This window comes from Corvus brachyrhynchos, unplaced genomic scaffold, assembly GCF_000691975.1.
Source record: "Corvus brachyrhynchos isolate BGI_N302 unplaced genomic scaffold, ASM69197v1 scaffold148, whole genome shotgun sequence".
Taxonomy (NCBI): Eukaryota; Metazoa; Chordata; class Aves; order Passeriformes; family Corvidae; genus Corvus; species Corvus brachyrhynchos.
The window spans coordinates 2,487,167-2,508,678 of record NW_008239785.1 but is presented as its reverse complement, the minus strand read 5'-3'; the positions used below and the strand labels follow the sequence as shown (position 1 = coordinate 2,508,678).

At 43.9% G+C, this 21,512-nt stretch overlaps 2 protein-coding genes across 2 annotated transcripts in view; one reads left to right on the top strand and one right to left on the bottom strand.

Moving 5' to 3' along the window:
* Nucleotides 1–1,022: 1,022 nt before the first annotated feature.
* Nucleotides 1,023–21,512, bottom strand: part of ACOX1 (acyl-CoA oxidase 1) — a 22,302-nt gene continuing 1,812 nt past the window's right edge. Inside the window, exons 3-15 of the mRNA XM_017743178.1 lie at nucleotides 20,452–20,655; nucleotides 11,794–11,954; nucleotides 9,967–10,074; nucleotides 9,362–9,481; nucleotides 8,110–8,225; nucleotides 7,741–7,910; nucleotides 7,276–7,438; nucleotides 6,403–6,593; nucleotides 5,618–5,797; nucleotides 4,895–5,000; nucleotides 4,708–4,814; nucleotides 3,694–3,943; nucleotides 1,023–2,747 (exon numbers count right to left, since the gene is read on the bottom strand). Of these exons, the coding sequence (XP_017598667.1) occupies nucleotides 2,697–2,747; nucleotides 3,694–3,943; nucleotides 4,708–4,814; nucleotides 4,895–5,000; nucleotides 5,618–5,797; nucleotides 6,403–6,593; nucleotides 7,276–7,438; nucleotides 7,741–7,910; nucleotides 8,110–8,225; nucleotides 9,362–9,481; nucleotides 9,967–10,074; nucleotides 11,794–11,954; nucleotides 20,452–20,655 (1,927 nt within the window). The 3' untranslated portion in view covers nucleotides 1,023–2,696. The remainder of the gene's footprint in view (nucleotides 2,748–3,693; nucleotides 3,944–4,707; nucleotides 4,815–4,894; nucleotides 5,001–5,617; nucleotides 5,798–6,402; nucleotides 6,594–7,275; nucleotides 7,439–7,740; nucleotides 7,911–8,109; nucleotides 8,226–9,361; nucleotides 9,482–9,966; nucleotides 10,075–11,793; nucleotides 11,955–20,451; nucleotides 20,656–21,512) is intronic.
* Nucleotides 20,917–21,512, top strand: part of TEN1 (TEN1 CST complex subunit) — a 5,158-nt gene continuing 4,562 nt past the window's right edge. Inside the window, exon 1 of the mRNA XM_008640576.2 lies at nucleotides 20,917–21,356. The gene's annotated coding sequence lies outside the window, so the exon portion shown is untranslated. The remainder of the gene's footprint in view (nucleotides 21,357–21,512) is intronic.

Here is a 21,512-nt window from a genome sequence, read left to right as displayed (position 1 = left end):
CTGCCCCTGGTAGTGCCTGATTAGAAACGTCCCAATCGCCGCAGCCGTTCCCTCGCCCCGATCTCCCCATTCCCGCTCTTGCCCCACTGAGTGAATTGTCCCAAACCTCCTTCATGCCGTGGGCAGTTCACACCAACGCCGAGTAAAGGACAAAGCCAGCCCTGCTCCTGCCTTGTTTGTACTCGAGCTCCTGCTTTCCCCAAATCCCCGGGAATCGCCTGCCTGCTATTTTGGAACCTGCAGACCCATCCGACCGTGACTTTCACCACACATGCTGCCAGTCCGTCTGGGAACACGGGCTCCTTGTAAAGCCTTCCCCAAACGTGGCATTTATTTTAAGAGTCACAGACCCTCGCTCCAGGACTGGAGTCGCTCTCGGGCGTCAGTGCCGGACACTGGGACTGCTCCGGCGCCAGCAGAACGGGCTCAGCCCTTGTGGAAATGGCACCATCGTGGTGCCAGAAGCTGGGTGAGGCTGCAGGACTGTCTGCTGCCCCCGAGACAGCAAATCACGCCGGGCTGTGGCGTTCGGTATTGCCAGCAGCAGCAGCACGATGACACAAGAAGTGCACAAAATCCTCACCGACAGCAAGGAAGGAGAGTGTTTGTCAGTACATCTACTCTCAAAAGCAATGGAAAACAACTTCTATGGATGGATTAAAGCTGCTGCTGCTGCCCAGCACCGCGGTCAGACCCTCGCTGCGGGCACTGCCCAGCTTTTGCTGGTGTTTGAGCTGCAGTGGCACCGAGCACACGCCACAGCCAGCTCTGCCCCGTGCCAGCTGTGTTCCCCTGTGGCTGTGAGCAGCAGGGGAGGCTGGATCGCTGTGGGATAGGACAGGCATCACCACGGCAGGGGGCTGGCTGCCCTACAACACTGCAGAGCAAAGCCAAGGAGGTCGGACTCTATAAAACACCAAAATCCCGCTAATTTAAGGTCTTCTGCATACTTCATTCTACTTCCTCCATTACTTTACATGAGATCCGCTGAAGGCAGTGTGTGAAAAGACAGACATTTTGACTGAAAACACATTTTTGTAATTTATTATATCTGTACACAGCTAGTGCTGTTCTCATTAGCATATTTTCAACCTTCTCCTCCATCCCCCTCCCCAGGCCAGCAGCCTGTTCCACTGGGCACAGGGAAGGCCGAGCCCTCAGCCTCCTTTGGCATCCTGAACTTCCATGGGACCTGAAACACTCGGCAGCCAAAAGGCAAGCTTGATTAGTTTATTTAAAATTAAACATTTCTTTCTGTTCAGCTACTCAGATATGCACGTGGAGCCAAACCTTGTGTCTGACCATTGTTAGTGCCAGAAAACTGATTCAAAATTAGAGACTAACAGAGACCAAAGCTGCAGAGAAGCAGCTTCTCAGGTGTTGCCTTAGAACTGCAGGATTTGGGTTGATGCTGAAGCTTTCTACGATTTTAAGCTCAGGGTTGCCCTTCTTTAGTGTGAAGAGGTTTTATGGTTACTGGACAGTTACTGGTGTGGAAAAGCAGCAAAGATTTTGCTTGGTTGTAGTTGTTGCACTGATTTCCCTGGGCAGCAGGATGTTCTCTTCCAAGCTAAATCATTCCTGTTCACCCAGCACCATGCAATGCCCAAGTCAGTATCAAAACAAAATTAGGCAAATCAGAGAAAGCTCCTTGGAAATGCATGGTTAGGAAAAAAAAAAAAATCTGGACACTTCACTTGGGATTGTCGTTTTCTTGACAAATGCCTTCAAAACCAGGACAGCATCCCAGAAAAATCAGAAGACCTGAGGATGTTGGTCAACTGATTCCTGCCCTCCAATACTGGCTTCATCACTCCAGGTCAAATTTGCAGTTTTTACCACTACGTGTGGTTTTTTTCCCACCAAATCAACATAAGTAACATTTGTAAAGTGCTTTGAGCTAGTGCTAGAAAATACTAAGAGTGGAAAGAGGGGCAGAACATCTGTTATCAGCACCCAGCTGATGACTACGAGTTGGTTTTTATCCTCAGAGCAGCATCACTATGTTCTCCTTTGACCTCCTATTAACCAAGAGCTGGAGATGGCACACGGGGAAAAGGAGTTTGTGCAGGGCAGTGAAAGAAGAAAAACAAAGGAAACATGAGGATTTCTTCTGGAAAGATGCCTGAAGCAGAGCTCCAGGGAAGGATGGGTATTTACTTCCCAGATCCATCAGGAAAACACATGCAGACCCACATGCACAGAGCTCTGCAGGAGGCTTCACACAGCACAAGCATTTGCCATACAAGGAGAGAAGTGGGGCTAATCTTAAAAAAAAATTGAAAAAGCAAGACATTGATGCTTTTTTTGAGGGGAGGATACAAATGCTCACCAGAAGCTGCTGCCTGAGGGCTGTCAACTACGTCGTAGTAAAGTCCTGCCACCTTTTCCAGTTGACAGGAACTTCTCTCTAGTTAGCAGCTTCACAAAAGCAATCCTTGTATAGATCCATAAACCTTTCCCAGATTTTTAAAAGGTTAATTTTACCATTATAATTGCACTTTAAAAAGAGGCATCAATCCCTATGCACTCTCCCCAAACACCTCCTCCGTTTATAAAAGAGGAAAGAAAGGCTACAATTATTCACTGTCCTACAGCTACAGGATTCAAAGGCTTGATTTAGGTGCCTGAAGGAAGGATGCAAACACCCAGTTTTCAGGGCAGGACAAGAGTGCATTTTAAAAAACCTGCAGGCTTCACAGCTTGGCTTGCATTGGCTTCAGGTGTTTGTGGAAAGATTCATGAACCTGCAAGACAACAAGACACTGGTTACAAGGCCAGGTTTGAGCTTTGAAACAGTTTTACCTCCTCACATCTTGCAGTGTGTTCAGTGTGTTTGTATACTAAGGAAATTTGACCCAGAGGCACTTCGGAGATTTAAGAACAACCAGGTAACTTCTGTGTTTCAGAGTCTACATGATACAAAGCTTGAGAATATAAAAAACAGCCTGCCCACTACTTTTCTATTACGACAGGAATGCAAGATTTATATCCATACAATTGTTTGGCATTTTAATTACAAGAAAACTGGTACAGGTTTCCTAAGGGGGCTGTAATGAAGCTCCTAAGCCCCACTGACTTCAGAAGTACAGAACACTGAGCAAGGTGTGGTGGGATTTAACTCCAGCTGCAGTCTCTGGCAGCCCATTGTAGGAGATACAGTCTGCCCTCAGCAAGTAAAGGCACCAGGAGACAGGATTTACCATTCTGGCTGATGGAGCAGGGACACTTCAGTTTATTTTTGCTCAGCTGCAGCTCCAATCCCAGGTCAGATACACAACATCTGACACCTAAGTACTACAGGGGAGCAATTTCTTTTCTCCTCCACTCACTGCTACTGCCTGAAGACTGGAGGATTTGCCAGAAAATGGGCAAGGCTTCCACAGCTACTCTCACTAAGCAAAATCAACAGCAAGTGGTAGTTGCTTTTAAATTCACTGAGATAATTCAGTTGTTTCTCTGTGGAGTGCACCATTTCCTCCCTCAACTGAGAAGCTCATGTGATCCCACAGGGAGAGTAACTACAGAGAGCCAACTGAAAGTAGGTTGTTAGTTTTGGTCCATTACTACTTGTGACTTTTCTCCACCCTTCTTCAATTACCTGGTGAGATCTCTGGAGCGTAATTAACAACCCTAAATTGAGTTGTTTCTCTGGTCACGTGAGAAAGAGGAAAAGAAAAGAGGTTTCTTTACCTGTGTTTTGTTCAGTGGGGATTTCTTTGCCCACTCAAACATGTTCTCGTAGACGTTGCCGTCGTAGCGGCCAAGCACAGATCCCAGATGGACATCATGGAAGTCAAAGGAGTCCACCAGTGCCACGGCATTGGGACGAATGACAGCCAGGAGCTCCTTCACATGTTGGTTCACTTGGGTAACTTGGGCACTGGTCAAGATACCCGCCTTGAGAAGGAAGAAATGGATTACACAAGTCACAAATCCTTCCCTTCCCCAAGGTCTCACACAGGTCAGCTTTCCCACACAGAACTGCAGCAGTTGGTAAAAAAACCAGGTTTATTTTCCTTCACTAAGTAATTCAATTGTCAATTTGCCACAGTGCAGAAGCAAAAGGAGATGCCAGCACAGCCCACCGTACTGCCCAGCTATTTAATCTTGGATGGCAGACTCTGTGAGTACCTGTAAGGTACTGCAGGAGCAAGTTTTCTTGGAGAACATGCATATACGGATATTAAATTGTGCCTGGCTTCAGGGAAATCTTCAGTAAGCAGCAAAGAGGAAAATGGGAAGACAAAACATACCATGTCTACCTGAAGAGCAAACAAAACACTGCTGCACAAATTCACTCTCCAACTGACAGAATGAAGACAAGAAAAGCAATGCCTGACAATTTAAAGCCATTCATTGAAGGAAGGGTTGGGATTTGGAGCACGAGATTCCCTTTGAGGGATATAGGTTGGGGAGTACATCTAACTGCATCTCCTTTATTAATTCCTTGGTTTTTAGCACACAGCAGCTGATCAGCAACTAGAAACCATTTCAGCTGACCCTTGGCACATGCCTGGTTTCCATTTATCACAAGGAAAACCTGACAAGAGCCTTCCAACAGACCTGCACTGCTAATGACCTTCTGGCAGCCAACAGCCAAGAACTTCCACCTAAAACACCCATTTGGGTGTTTTGGCTTGGCATGTAAAGCACATTTGCAAACAGTAAACTTGGTTTTGGAGATTTGGAGCGCTGGAGAAAAACAGGGCGTAAAGGAGGCACAGGTCGGTCAGGACAGCGCGGACAGCGGCATCACTGACTTCGGCCAGCTTGGCTGTGAACAGCTTCACTATCACATAGTGACAGTGGGCCTGCAGAAACCAAGGAAAGTCAGTCAGGGGCACAGAAAGATGAGGAGCTCTCACAGCACGTCTCTTTATACACCACTGACCTCTGATGCCCGCACAAGATCAACAGAAGTCCTGTTCCAGGCATCCTCCTTGCTCTTCCTGTGGTTCAGCTCAGCTTGCAAATTCTTCGCTGCAGATTCTACAAGCCTGGTTCATATGAGGAAGAAAAACAGTTTACATAATCACATTAACAGGATGACAGACACTGAATTCATACACATGTCAGTCATGGCACATGAGCTCAGAATTCTTCTCATGTGCCATGAGTGAAGACATTGACTGGAGTGACAAGTTGTGCCTCTAAAATACCAATAATCACTGTTGTAGCTACAACACAGCTACAGAGGGGTAAGAGGACTTCTGACAGCACACATGTGGTGCTTCAATACCTACTCACAAGTAAGTGTCTGCTCTACTCTCCCACTTCCCTCACAATGAACTTTAATATCAGGATTGTTTCTCTCCAGAGAGATCTCTGAGCAGTTTGTTATTTTTGTTTGAATATACTTTACACATAAATAAGAAAAAGATACATCCCAAAGGAATGGGGAGCAGAGTAACAAGGCTATGAGCAGCCTCCTGCAACCTCAAAACACTTAACCCTGACCCCAACCCAGCTAAGTGTGTCACTTCCTGAAAGCAACACACGGATCAAAGCTTCACCAGCCACACCTTGAGAATCCAGCATTAACAGGGCAATGCAACACCAGCACCTCCCCAAACACCCAGTTTTCCTGGGCCCAGCCCAGTCAGTGTGAGCTCACCGGGCAGCACGTGACTTGTAGGCCTCTACCAAACTGGTGGGGTCATTGATCCTCACGGTGACAGTCCTGGCAGCCACGTGCTGGGGCTGGATGCGCTGCCTGGAGAGGTCGTTCAGGTAGGACACCATGCCAGTGACCTGCTGGCCAGAGGTCACCTGGGTGTAGCTTTTCATAAGGAACCTGAAATAGAGACAGCAGATGGCAACTCTTACTCCTGAGTTGTTTGAATGGACAAAAGTCATCTCGCTGAGGCTCAGGCCAGCAAGAACAGTTGAAGGCACACTATTTTCTGCCAAAAATGGGGCAGGGGACAGAAACACGACACCAGTTTCTTGGTCACTTCTGCTCATCACTTTGTCACCAACTTCACTGCAAACTGGCCAAACAAGACTCCTTAACATCAATTTAGTGTTAAGAAGGGCATCATTTATTACAGGTGCCTGGTTGCATGGGGGATAGCTCCTCCTTGTGTGCACATGATTTTTTACAAGTGTGTTGCTTACATACACTCACTACATGCAAATTATAACTTGCTCATTACCATAAAACCCTCCCCAAGTTCCCAGACTCAGTCCTTGTTTTGGCTGTAGCTGCATTCCTAAGGCAGATGTCTCCCCCTTATCTTCCAGCTGTCCTTGCTGGGATAGCAGATTCTGCATGCCTTGTTCCTCTGCTAAAAGTTACACAGACACAGCAGAAATCGAATTAACCCTGTTGGTATAAACTTCAGCCACAAGGACCACGAGGAGAGGCTGGAACATCCCTGTGCAGAGCTCCCACCGTACCTGGCTGTCTGCAGCATCATGACCGTGTTCTCCCCCTCGTAGGTGCAGGATGGGGTGAAGGTGACATAGATGTCAGGCATGCCACTGCAGCGGGAGTAGCCGTGCCCGCCACAGGCCATCCGACACTCCTCAATGCCAGCATTGGCAGTCCAGGAGGTGAATGCCTTCAGTCCTGCTGTCAGGGCGTGGAGCTGAAGGGCAACAGGAAAGCCAGGTTTATTTTCCAGTCTTAGCTTGCACACATACGCTTTAAGGACTGCAACTCCCAGAAAAACAAAGTAGTGTCAACACCATTCTTGCACCATTCCACAGGGTCTTGTTTTTCTTGCAGGAACTCTCTCCTGAGTCAAATATTTATATGAAAACCCTTTTACATGGAAGGACTTCTTTTAAGTACACCACTCCTTCTGCCCGTAAACATTTTATGTACAAGACTGTTTTCAACTGCCCATTGTCACAAACACTAACAGAAAGTTAACACCTCACAGCCCTAACCCCTCAGTATACTTTGATCAACACACCTGTTCTACCCTAAGCACTTGGAAGAACAATTAAGAAGCTACAGCACAAGCACAAGACCAGTCTGAACTCCCAAACAATACTCCATAATTCCTGGAAATGCACCTTTTTAAAATAAAAATATATTCCCAGTAGCTTTCTCACTGTGCATTACTCCCTGCTTTTTATAAAGTGCTCTAAATGAATAGAGCAAATAAATGTCACCAGCACATACTGGCCTTGGGGGCTTCTGAAACTACAGAAGGAGAAGGCATCATGAGTGAAAGCCAAAAAGGCTCAATGCCTCTTTCTCCATGCTGTAAAGAAACTTCACACAAATTCAGCCAACACTCTGGTTTCCAGAGGACACAGTACCTCTGGCAGCTCACTGAGGTCCCCCTTGCTGATGTCCCCACTGATACGATGGTAGGTGTCCTTTATGTAGGCTCCCACAAAATGGAAGGCGTACGCTGTTGCCAGGAGAGGAAAGAGTTTGTATTGTTGGGTCTGATAATCCAGGATCTGGGGTTCTGGTTCCCTAGAGCAGAACACAGATGAGCTAGCATGTCAGTGGTAGCAAACTGCTGCAGAAATCCCATTTATCCCTACTCTAAGTACATTCTCCATCCATATCAAGCCAGATTCTCTAAGACCATCCAGCAAAAGCCTCTGGCAGGGGAGGACACTCCAAGAATGGAAGATTATGCACTTCCCAGGACAAAGAGTGTTTTGAAACCATACCAAGTGCCAAAGCAAACATCAACCACAGCCCCTCTTCCTCCCAGTACTTGAGAAGTTTCCCTCAGCACTTTGGGCTGCTCTGGGTCTCCCTGCACTCACCCTGGCTTCAGCTCAGACTGGTGTCTGACGGCGCTGTAGCGGATGGCGATGGTGCAGGCCCGGGACAGCGAGCGAGCAGAGTCACCCACGATGAAGGAACGGATGAACACCATGGTCCCATAGGTCAGCTTGTCACTGACTGGTTTCACATAGGTGCCATCTGGTTCAACCTACCAAAAAAATTAGAAAGATTAAAAAAAAGTACAGCCTGTTGATCTGTGAAGTTTCCTCTCTTTTACATGTTCACACTCTAAGCTCATCAAGCAGCATTTACAAGCCACTCACAATCCTTTTGGTGCAGCACTCAACCTCACAAGAGCATTCAGTGTGTCCATTTCTAACAGCAGATGCCGAAACTCACTGCTTTACCTGGGCATATTTCATCAGCATGTTTTCCCGAGGAATTCGGTAGTTGTCCATTTTCAGGTAGCCATTATCCATTTCATCATAGCCAAATTTGGGGCCAATGTCACCCACTGTAATACCTGCCACAGACAAAGCCACTTGCATTAAAAAACAGGAACTAAATACCACACAAGAGGTTCAAGCCTTCTCCAGTAAGGAGATTGTTTAGTTTTCTAGTAAGTCCTGGCAGTGTTATGAGTAAGAGTTAACAGGGACCTTAACCTCTTTGATGGAAAAGTGGTGTCCTGGTTTTGGCTGGGATAGAGTGAATTATCTTCCCAGTGGCTGGTACAGTGCTGTGGTTTGGATTTAGCACAAGAACTGTTGGTAACACACTGATGGTTCAGTTGTTGCTGAGTAGCACTTACACCAAGTGAAGGACTTCTCAATTTCCACACTCCCCACCAGTGAGGAGGCTGGGGGGACACAGGAAGCTGGCAGGGGACAGAGCCAGGACAGCTGATCCCAGCTGGAAAAAGGGATATTCTCCACCACGTGGCATCATGCTGAACAGTAAAACTGGGTGAAGTCAGCTGTGGGCATGACAGCTCAGGGGCTGGCTGGGAATCAGTCAGCTGGTGCTGAGCAATCACACAGTGATCACTTTCTCTGCACATTCTATTATTATTATTATTATCATTATCATTATTATTAATTTCCCTTTCTTTTCTGTCCTATTAAATTGTCTTTATCTCAGCCTACAAGTTTTACCTTTTTCACAGTTCTTTTCCCCATCCTTCTGTGTGGAGGGAATGGCTCTGTGTGTTTAGTTTCCTGACAGGTTAAACCACAACAACTGGACATCAAAACGTGGGAATCTCCATAATTTCCATGCAGCCCTAATATCCACTCATGGTGGGAGCTGTCTCTAAAGTTCATGCAGCTCACTTCCAGCTAAAGAGTGATGAAAGCTCTTCTTCCCCTTTCAGAAAGCAGGATGTGCTGCTCGTGGAATGCACAGCTGGGAGACACTGGGGCAGAACCAAATCCCAAACTAAACTTCACAGGGGCAGAATCAAATCCCAAACTAAACTTCACATTGAAGTGAAAGGAAAAGATGATTTAGTAGTAGTTCAGTCATTAGAAAGACTCATTTAAGCCCTGTGATCTACCGAAATCAGCTAATGAAATAAGCCACGGACTTTAACAAGACACAGCAGCTGTATACATTCAGAGAGAAACGGATTTAATCTATTCCCTGAGTGTGAATTTGTACCTGGCAGAGGTTCATGTGTGCCCAGCTGCCGGATGGGGACAATGAAGGCGTGCAGGCCTTTGCACTGGCCCTGGGTGTAGAGCTGAGCCAGAACAATGGCGTGGTTCGATGTCTTCCCAACTGCAACAGGAGCAGGAGGCAACACAAAAACACAGTCAGACACTCTCAGAGTCTTTCCTCTGAGATAACCTCATCATATCATGCACTGGAAAACCAGATTGACCTCACTGGTTGTCACCCCCATCATACAGCTCTATGGCAAAGTGTTGCTCGAGTCAATGGAAGTTGCACAACACAATTTTCTTGACTGTAAAACACCAGGTCCTTGGCACACCTGCCAGTGAAGCTGAAGGAACTATGAATAATTTGATACAAGCAATCAAAAATTACACCAAATCTACAGCGTGAATGACGCTGAGCAACAGTCCAGAGCACACAGAGAATGTTTAGCATGCTCTGGTAAGTCTGTTGCTTGTTGTGGCAAGAGCGACTGGCTTTCAGCCCACTCTTTGGACCAACTTCCAGCCATCACTCTGTAGATATAACACACATGGCATCACCTCCATGAGTTCTTCCATACATCTTCCAGATTTAGATACACTTACGTCCACCAGGCCACCACTTAATGGAGGTGACAGTGGGGCTGTTGAGGATGAACTCCTGCGTAGAGGGGTCATAAGTGGCTGTAGTTTCCAGACCCCGAAGATGAGTCCCTGGAAACAAGCAAACACATTGTTTTGGCAGGAAGTCAGTCACAAAACAGACTAGGACAGAGCTGAACAATGGAAAGTGGAACTCCAGTAGTAATGTTTAAATTTTAACTTTGCTTTTAGGCTATATATATAAAGAGCTAAATACCAACCAATTAAGGAAGAACAAGTGAGAGCCAGACCACATTCTGGGACCTGAAGCCAATTCTCAGAAAACATTGATTTTTTTTCCCCCAGTGGTCTAAGACTAGTTTTCCAAGCACCTCCAATCTGACACCTTTTTGCTATCACACACCAGAAGCCCTTTCTCATTTAAAATGTTCCACAGGAACACACTCACCTGAATTTCACTAAAATGCAATCTGATTAAATTGCAAAATAAAACCATCCACTTCTCAGCCACAAGATGAAATAAACAGTACCCACCACCTCTTCATGCCCTCATCAAGTCTACGTTCTCCTCACTTGATGGAGCTGATCTCCCAAACGAGACCATCCATAGCTCCAAGACAGCAGGTAATGGCATGTGTGTCCCAGGTACTGATGTAGGTAGATGAAAAGACTGCAAAAAGATGGGAGGTAATTCCAGGAACAGTCTTTGTCTTCTGCCCCAAACTCTTTACTTCACACACCTGTCTCAGAGCAGTGGCATTGCCCCTGAATGCCTTAAATCTCCCAAAGTCACAAGGCCTACTTGCTTAAACTAGACAAGCTGTGAACACTCCTGAGAGTCTGGACTGCCAGGGCAGGACAAGAGCTCCAACAGGAAAAAGGAGATCACCTTGCAGCAACCACGTTCCCAAAGCATGGAGGTAATGGCAGACTTCCATTGGCAGGCAGCTCAACACAGACTCACTTTGCTGGCAAAGGATCTTCAAACCTCACTAGTTCCAAGAGATTCTCTTTAGACTTGCAGTTAGTTTATGCTTCACACAATCTCTACATTTCACTTCAGCACAAAGGTGAACCCTGCTCATTTTTAGAAAATAATTCTCATCCTCAACTCTCAGATGACCAAAATTAAAGTTCCCCAAGGCATAATACCCTCCCCTTGAAACTTCAGTTAAAAGTGTTGCAATCACAATACTGCTGGAGTTATCAAAATCCATTTCAAAGCTTGAAAGCAAAGGAATAGCAACAAAAAACAAAGTCAGCTTGAGACAGAGAACTCAAAAAACCTGACACATTTCATGGTCAGTTAAAAAGAACACATGGGAATGAACCAAGGGGAATAAAGCTCCCTACAGACCATGAGCACTGGAACCAAGTCATCCGCATGTTCTCTGACCCAAGATCAGCAACTCTTAATTTTTTGGCATCTCTTTCAACACCTCAAAGCTCTGTCCTTTTGCCTTCACATTGAAGGTTAATTAAAGCAAAGCAGAAATCAAACTGGAAAGAAGAGCAAGTGTAAAATGAACAGATGCCACCAAACTGACAGCACCAGTGATGGGCAATAATGACACTGGTTTGAATGGCACGAGGAGCACCCAGGTGCTCATTCATAGAGCTACAGACATCAAACCCCCCCTTAGGAGGAAGAGAGGGAAGCAGCACATGGCATAATGTTCTAATAACCCTTCCAGAGGCTGTCCACTTTTCCCTACAACCACAGCTGCACGTGTAAAACTGTGAGATACACACACACTGTTCTTCTCAGGCATGGGAATCCTCTGTACACAAAGCCATTCTTAGAAAGAGCATTTATTGAATGTACTGTACCATGGCCCATTTCAGTCTGGGCATAAGTGCCAATGATCTCCAGGTTCCAGGCAGGCATGAAGAAGCGATCCTGCTGCTCTGGGGTGGCCTGGGTGAGAAGGGTGGGGAGGAACATGCCCAGATGAAGGTCCAGAGGTTCAGGCCGTCCGCGGTGAACAAAGCTGTGAAGAATTGTCATGGGATGGGAGTGTGAAGGGAATGTTATGGGAGGGAAGCAAGCATGAGGATTCATGGTGGAGATTCAGGAAGAGACAAAAAGAAAAAAAAAATGATTCATGTGTCAATCAGAATTCAGCAAGTGTATTTTAGAGAGCCAGAGCACTGTCCTTTCCTCAGGCCTGAGTAATAAGAAATGGCACACACTTTGAAATAAACATGCTGCAATGACTTCCTCTGTAATCATACATAAAGTGCATCTGCAACATTCCCCTATTTTTGATGCACTATGATTGATTAAAAAAAAAAAAGATGAATCCAAACCTTCCCTCTGGTTTGAACATCGGAGCATCCCTAAGTTCAAAGGGCTGAGGCAGTCAGCTGAGAATGTCACTTTGTTGGAGATGTGATGTGGCTGAACACAGTGTGCTTGCAACCAAATAAAGGAAGTCCATCTTTTTTTTTTTTTTTTTTTTTTTTTTTGCCATGTTTTGAAGGTAGAACCTGGTAGAAGTCCCAATTTATCCAGCTAAAGGAGCTAGGTTTACAATGAACTTCCTTTTTTTTTAAAAAAGGCAAATCCTAACTGGCTGCACTATTTACTCTAGTTTTTTGAAATTAAAGATCAGACACAATTAGTGTACATGGCATTTCAAATCAACTCCCTTCAACTTCTGCTATTTTAAAGAACTTTCTTAAAAGGACAGTGCTCTGTGTAAGTTAAAGTTGTGAACATGAAAAATTTGGCAAGAAAGCCAACATTTTTCAATATGTAAATCACCAGCACAAATTATCTCCAATTAAACATCTTTCATTAGAATTACTTTTTCCTCCATGTTCTGTCAAACACCACTGTGAGGTAATTAAGTGGTCTATTAAGATTTTCAATATAAAGAATTAATTCATCATTAAATCTTAAAATATTGACAGCTTTGAGTATTAAAATAGTGGGGATAGATTGAGGACCAGCACCTCCATCTGGCTCATTTTTGTATGAAATAAATTTAATTGGACTTTAACAGGAATATATATACATATATAAATGATCTGCATTATGGAAAGAGCAGAGGTCTGAGCATGGCTCAAACTCATCTGACATTCTTAGCAAAGTGGGAACAATGCATCCTTGTGTTCTCCAAACACACATTAATATGAACTAGTTCTGTCCCTAGGGCTTCCCAAGAACTGGTTTTTGATATTATCAGACTCCTATAAATAAATTCAACTATCTAATAAACCCAGCAGCAAGGTTTTCTAAGCTTTTTGACTGCACAGTGACCAAACCCAGCAGGGACTAGTGGGTTACCAGGAACACCAGATTTTAAGTGAGTTCAGTACGAGTGAAGTACACAGCTGACAGTCAAAGAGTGAAAAAAAAAATTCTTATTTACTAGCAGTAGTTATAAACCAGACAGAAACAGCACAATATTTTCACTTTTTCACCGCTCCTTGTTTCTTTTTCAGCCCTGTGCTATTTGTGTTTTTTCTTTCTTTGATTTTTTTCTCTTTTTTTTTTTTTTTTTTTTTGAGAGAGAGAGATTTCTTCACTATGGAACAGGTTAAAATCAATACACCCATAGTCACCAAGATAAAACTGAGTAACTACCCATCCAGGCTAAGGTTCAATTCAATAATCCAGAGATCTGTTTCTTCATTACCACATTTTAAACATCAGGATTAAATTAAACAATTATACAATTAAAGTGCCCCAAGAACAGCTCAGTGACAATTACTGCAGCAGCTTCACTGATGAAGTATCAGATACTCAACACAGCAGGAACCCCAAATTCTGGCATTTTAATTATTCAGCATAGAAAGTATATCTGCTTTACTGTATTAGCTCTACGCAGTGTCAAAATACCAATTTAACCATGAAACAACATGAGAACCATAAGGAAATCAACCATCACCAGGCAAGAAAGTGCAATTTTCTAATGTGAAATTAGAAGTAAAACAAATCACTGCAGTGGGGATGTGACTGATTTAAAGCAGCTGGTGTGAGAAAGCAAACAAGGCCAGCAGGCACTGTTTGTTGCCATCCAGTTATCTCTCAGCTTCTGGTGTTGAGCTGGGTTTGTTGAGCAGGAAAGAGGACAGGATTTCTTCCATTGAGTCTTCTACAAATGTTTCAGCAGCTGTAACTGAACAACCAGGCAGCTGGCACTGCCATCCAGCAGTGTCCAGACTTGTACACCTCAGGCTTTCCCAGTTCAGATGCCAGCACAAACACTGGAGTCCTTGTCTGTAAACTATTCTTGCTGGTATTTAACAGCCATAATTCCAGGTTCTGGGCTAAAAGACTGTTTTCGGATGCATTAAATGTTTTTCCACTTAAAGCAGTGAAAGTTGCTTTCAACAACAGCAGGCATAAGATGTTTTTCTTCTTTGTAACCAAGACCTTTCCATGAAGTTGTACAGCTGCAGTGCAGCAGCATCTGGAAGAAAAGTGCCTGGGGCAAAGCATACCTGACTTTCAACCCAAAACTCACAATCTCACCGTGCTCCACTGCTCCTAAAGGAATGCTCCTGACCTGCTTCTGCAGGCTAGCTATGCACTAAGGGCTCTGGCATACATGTCCCAAAATTAGGCAGAAATAAAACCCACAGTACTGTTCACTGACATGTTCCAACTGGTTCAAGTGAAATTCAAACTCTCAGGGCTTAGAACAACCTCCTCATTTTAAAACAAAGGTAACAACTACCAATGTTGTAATGTACCAATGATCAGCTAAGAGGTGCATTCTGGAAAAGACCAAAAGAAATCCTGGGATTGTCAGGATGTGAAACGAGGCAGCTGTCTGGCTACAGACATCAATCATTAACTGAGGAATTTTACCTTTCCCCCTTTAGACTGACCCAGGGAACATCATCAATTTACCCACTGGAGTTAGAGAAAAGAGGTTACCCTTTGATCCCTGAAGGGAACTAACCATGTCCCATTTCGGTTTGGGCGTAGGTGCCAATTATCTTGACTCCACAGACCAGGGGCAGCCACTTCTCCTTCTGAGCATCAGTCGTTTGGGTCTCTATGGTTTTGTGAAACATGCTGAAGTGGAGACCCAAAGGTTCAGGAAAATTGCCCAAGCATGTTCTACAGGAGAGAAATAGAGGGATCTGGATCTCAGTCTTACTGTTACTGTGAACCTGAAAGGCTTTTCTCCAACTGGAGCATAAGACAAATAATATTTTTGCCTTTTTCAACCTTTTTTTTTTTTTTGTCCACAAGCAACCTCCAAATGTGGAGGCATCAGAAGCAATGCTAATGGGGAAATAGATGTTTCTTCCAGGCATCTTCACCCCATGAATCTTGCTGTTGCTATGTAACTGGAAAAAATGTTATTCTACAAAGGTTCATGAGGAACTTAAAACTAAGGACATGAAAATCAAATTATTTTCTTCCCCATCTCTCAGGCTTTGTGGGACTAAATCCCACTGCTGCTGGTAGCCTACAACTAGGGCATTATTAAGTAGAACCAATATGTATTAAAAAGGAAAAGGTTCCTTTGGTGACTGAGTTCTTTTCAGAACAGCTCTGTATCACCTGCAGCTGCTTCTATCAGTTGTGAGATCTGGAACACACCTTCAATTAAAATTACCATTACAGTCTAGTGCTGGAGGGAATGGAAAGAAAAAAATCAGACATTTTAGGCGTGTTTCACCAAAACAGAAGTTATTTCATGAAAGAAAACTCTAATCACCTAGTAGCCACAATGGCAGGCAAAGTACATTCTCAATTAAAACATCTTCCCTTCTGCAGCTTGAACAGTTTCTTCATCTTCAATCTACTGTACACAAATGCTTATTCCATCTAAACTCTAAGATAGAGGAGGAAAAATGAGCCCTCTGCATAAATACCATAGGGGATGCTCTGCATGTGGTTTGTCAATTACAGCAGCATTTGTGACTGGCCTTTTGCACCATGCAGAGAGTAAATAATTGGTAATTCAACAGCAGGTCTGATACAGACTGTGAAAACCAGCCTTAGAGTGAGAGGCAAAGCACCACTGAACTGCATGTTGCCTGTTTAAAATGAACAAGACAAAATGAGCCATGGATTTTTCCAGGACCAAAACTATTGTAATCAAGTAATCTAATGCTGGTGCTGAATGTATTAGCTGTGCTTTAAGGTGGTGTGAGTGCAGCTACAGCGTCTCAAATTCCTGGAAAGGAGGCAGACAGTTCCGTCACCAAAAAATATTCTATTGCCTACAGCAGCACATGTTCACAAAGCTGATGCTTACAGGGTGACCAAGGGCTTAAAAGTGCAAGACAGAATACTTTTCAACATTCTTGTGGTTTCCTAAGTGGGTTATTCTTTTAGCCCAGGACCTATACAGCAACAGCAGCACCCTTTATTTCGTCACTGCCTGCAGCACAATTATTGTGCACCTACTCCTCAGGCCCCAAAAGGACAAATCTACGGGGAGAAAATGAGTACTGACTTTGGAACACAAAGTTTGAGGGCAGCTTGAGAAGAGCTTGAATGGCTCTTTGCGTATTTTCAGCAGTCATTGAAAGAACTTGAGAAAAAGGTGCAGCTCATGCTTTGCTGTCAGAAAAATCAGGTCAGACACTGCTTCTTTGAAGGTAATGCTCCAAGAAAAAATCCCAGGAATCTTCTCAAAGGTCAGGCCAGCGACTTTCACTGCCTATGAGTAAGTTTAATCACAAGTGGCAGATATCTCATGCTTAACTACCACCTTCTGCCACAGGGGTAAGACAGCAGACATTTTGCAAGTGGATGCTTTAACACCCCTGTGTCAGAAGGTTATGATGTGTCAGTAACTAATTGTGCAGCATTTGAACAGCTTCTTGCATTAACTAAGCTGAAAGTTAAATTACAGCAAAAACCGTTCATCTCTGCATACTCCACACTGAAGACTGAGGATTTCCTTAACGTGCCTTTTAACAACTTGAATGACAATGAGAGAGAATCCTGTTTTCCTCAAGACACAGGGCAAACAGAAGAGGTACCAGCTGTGAAAGGAGGAACAACAGGTTTTCTTCCCTTCTTTTTCTTTCTCTGAACTTACTGCTTCCCATCAGAATTTCAACGCTCCCAGCACCTGGACTGGTTGTTCTCCAAAGGCTGCAGTGTGTAACTGTTCAAATACTCTGCTCCATCAAGGCTGATGGTGGCAGTGACCATCTGATCAATCACCAGCTGCTCTGAGGTCAGCCTTGCTACAACCACCAGTGTCACAATGAGGCTGCAGCTCCAAATCCACTTATGGGAAAAGGCTGTGTAGTAATATGTGCTTTGGCATTACAGATCAGCAGCCAGTGCCACCCACACAGTAGAAGGCACGTATGTGACAGGTGAGTCACTGTTGCTCAGTGCACAGAGGACAACAGAAACAAAGTCTGTGTGCTCAGAGGCTCCAAAGCTATGGGAACAACTGCAAAGCCATTCTCAGGCTGCAGAACTGGCTCACACAACAGGGGCATTTACTTTAAATGAAAGTCTGTGTGCAAACTTTCCTGCTTTGTGCAGTTCTTGAAGTAACCCTCTCAAGGATGAGCACGAATGGGTCATCCCAGTGGAGAAGGAGCAGGAGCTGTGTCTGAGTTTTGCTAACTGGGCTTCAGAGCTCACAACTGCTATGCCAATAAACTCCTATTCCAGCTGTATCAAAGTAAGACCAAGCCAGACTCATCCACTCCACATTAATTAAGCAGTGGCAAGTAGGGCCCACAGTAGAGTTTTTCTGCTTTGATTTGCTCAAAGCTGCTCCAGGTCCTAATTTAAAGACATAAGAGCAAATTCCAACAGGGAAAGTGCACATTCGTGCAGTGCTCATGAACACAGGAATCACCTGGTGACCAGCAGCTCTCAGATCTTCCTTCTTTTCTGACCCAGTTTGTTTTTCTCTTCTTTGTTTAACCCCATTTTCCTCAATGAAGGTTAATTAAACTTGAAAGTGAATTAAAAACTGAGCAGCTTGCTCTCTTCCAAGAGCATTGGAGCACTACACCAGAAACGTTTCCCATTTTTCATGCTGACTTACATTTTGCTGCAGTTAGACTGCAAAAGAAATCTGAAATATTGGCACTGTTAGGCTGATGGCCTTCAAAGCTACAGTCACACCAGCAACTGCAGTGTGAACACAGAAGAAATACTATATGAGAAGCAATTAAAGTATATTTAACAGATCCTCTTATGGTTTGGAGTCCAACAAAACCCTTTGGAAACAGGAAGGAGGAGCATTCACTTAGACATGTCACAGCAGCAGCAACTGTTTAAGTGTTTCTTCAGGGCAGTGAAGGAAGCAGCATTTCTCCTCACCTACTCATAAATCAAACTATAAAGTTGGTGAGTCATGTGCAAAGCTACCTAGTGATGTTCTGGCAGTTTAGGAAAGCTACAGGAAAAGAACTCAAAATTCTTCAAAATTGCATATATAAATCTGTCCCTGCCATTTGGGGATAACTGACAAAATTTCTTAAGCTTCCATAAATAGAAATGTCAATCACAATAAATACAATGACATCCAAATCAAGGACTTCAATCTATTTCATAAACTTAATCTGAGGCATGTTGCAACACTGTATCCATTCAGTCTTCAGTTTGGAAAAATGAGTAAGCCCAAACACAATTTCTCCAGGTCAGTTTTTACACTAATGAAGTCCCTTCCAGTTAGCACCAATTAGCATGGATATGGGATAGAAATAAACATAATTTTGTCAGTTGGGTGCAGGTTCACCAAATCTAAAAGAAAATCTGACACTCAACAGGTGGGAAAGTGTGGAGAGATGCTAAAATGCAAATGAAATCAAAGGATAAAAAAATAATCCTGTAATTTCTTCCATTTTTTAAGCAGCAGCAAGCCCACGTCCTCCCTTGCCAACACCAGACATTATGGTAAAGAAATCAAATCAGAATATTAACAGTGTACAGCTCTTAGAGCAAACACACCTCACCTGTAGGCAAGAAGTTTATGCACTGGGCTTCATTCTGTTACATGTTATTACAGAATAAATATGGTATATAAAATAAATAAAAAATGGCAAATACAGTCAGTCCACAGTAATTGCAATTGTATTTGGAAATCCTGAATGGCTGCAATTAGATTTTACCTTGAAAAAAAGTAAGTCTTTTTCATTGTTTCAGTTGGTTTTGGACTGTGACTTCTGACTAGTCCCACCTGACCATACATACCACATTGGGTATGGAGGTACTACTTGGTATCTGTATGAAATTTTACACTTTCATCCACTTAAGAATTGCTGACTCCAAAGTAAGTTTATGGAAAGACAAAACTAGAATCTCTCATTTGACTACTTCAGGAAAGTCTATTTTCATATAATATTGTCATTAACGCTACAAAAAGACAGAAAATTTGTTAAAATTTTCCACCTGATAGACTGGATAGACTTTGCTGAATTTTCTCCTTAGAAATAAATAAATAAATGAAGAAACTTCCCCATCACTTTCAATAAACCTTGTGTAGGAAAAAAATTAATTATTAACTTTGGCTGTGCAGCACCTGAATAATCCAATACTGTCACTGAACTTGTTCCCTGTTATCACTGTCCACCAATGACAGTTTTCAAATTATTTATGTTACTTCCACGAGAAATTTCATGACACAGGTCAGTGCAGACCAGTTTCTCTGAAAGCAAAACCACAGTGGACAAGATGATTTCAATTTCCTAGTGCCAATGGTCATGCCCTGAGGCCCATAACAGCTTTTCTACAAAACCAGTCAGAGGGGGCTTGTGGCTCATTATTTAATGTGTCAGAGGATATACCTATGGGATTACAACACATTTCTAGGTCTGTGTAATCTCTCTGTTACCAGTTTCTGTTTGGTTAAATCAGATTGAGTTTAGCAGAATTAGGGGGAGAAATACATCAAAATCAGGAACTAAGCTCTAATTCCTTCTGGAAGGAATGAGAGCTCAGATGTAAAGATAGTCTTATTTTCATTAACTTGATCCAAGGGTGGTACTAGCAAAGGTCAGATGCAACAAAAAGCCTCAGGGTCAAAGAGAACCTCTGTAGCACCAGGAACTTAGAGGAGGGACACAGAACAGACAATTATAAGAACTTATAAGGCATCTTGGAACATTTTCAAGTATTTCTGCAATGTGACTTTATTGGGTCTAAGTGCAAAGTGAAGTAATCAGCTTTAGGAGATTTCATCAGAAGCTGCAAACTCACCAGATCTATTCAGATTCAAATAATGAGTATAATTTTTTTATTCCTTTTGGAAAAAAAAAAGACCTAAGTTCAAGTTCAGTTTTTCAGTTTCTGCACCACATATAGTGAACAGGGTATAACTGCTAATGTTGCATTTCTGTTAAAAAAAAACCCTAGGAAAACACAACACTCAGGAATTCAGGGTTTCATCTGAAATTCACTGAAGCAGACTTGAGTGGGCTTTTACACAAGTCTTGAGCTTCCTTTAGACAACAAGCATAGGAAAAAAGCACAACTCTAACGTCCTTGGTGGTGATTGAAGTACATACAAGAAGCAAACTCTGGATCTTTTTAGGTACCTTTTAAACCAGTAGATCTCATCGGGATCTGCAATTCCATATTCCCTTAGCTTCATCACCATCAAGGAGCTCTTCCTGATGGCTTGCTCATAGCGCTGGCTACGGGACAGGAAGTTCAAATCCTCGTGCTGGAAGTCAGGGTCATTAAGAACTAAGGCCTCTGGGGATAGAACAGAAGAGGAAAACAAGCTCAGCTTCCACAAACTTCAGCAGGGGGTGAGCAACAACCCAGCGTTTTACCTGCTGGAGCTCAAGGCAGAGGTATAAGAAAATTGAAAATAAAATTAGAAGTTAACAAAATGAGAAAGAAGTCAAAGCTCTTTGAGAGCTCAACTCCTGGCACTCTCATTCCACACATAAACCCCATTTTCAGTTCAAAGCACTCTGGACTTGGCAGGAGGGCAGTTCACTGATGTAAAACCTGCAGGCTCCTCACCAACAGCCTGAGGCTCAGGCAGCCTCGTGAACTCTGATCCCCATGCAACTCCTGCAGAAGGGCAAAGTTATTATTACCACTATGCCAACTGGAAAACAGGGTGACCAGAGATCACAGACTCTGTGTCCCCCCCCTTTGGCACAGAAGTTACACAACACCGGCCTCTGACAGTCCCAGCCCAGGGAAGAGACTGGAAGTAGTTCATTAATCTCTGATAACCACGGTCGTGCCGGGTGACAAACAGGTGACATTTGTACTCTTGGGCAAGAGCGGGCTAGGAGGGAAAAAGGAGGGGACAGAGCCCATGAGAAATGCCCATGGGAAGCTGCCTCTGACCCTCTGGAGGAAGGGGAAACAGAGAACTGAAAGGACACTGCTCTGTCAGGGCCACCCTAAATCCTTTTCTGGGAACGGGAGAAGAGGAGGACCAGGGAAGTAACGCTGCTCCTGTTCCTCTCTAACCCATGAGGCAAGACCCCTTTACTTTACGCTGACCCTCCACCTGCCAACCCTCTCCTGACAGCTTTCTCCTCTCCACAAAAGCTCCCCCACACCCCTCCCGCCCCACGACCCCCTCACAACTCGGTCGTTCCTCACCTTCCCCGGGACTCCCCACCCCCCCCCC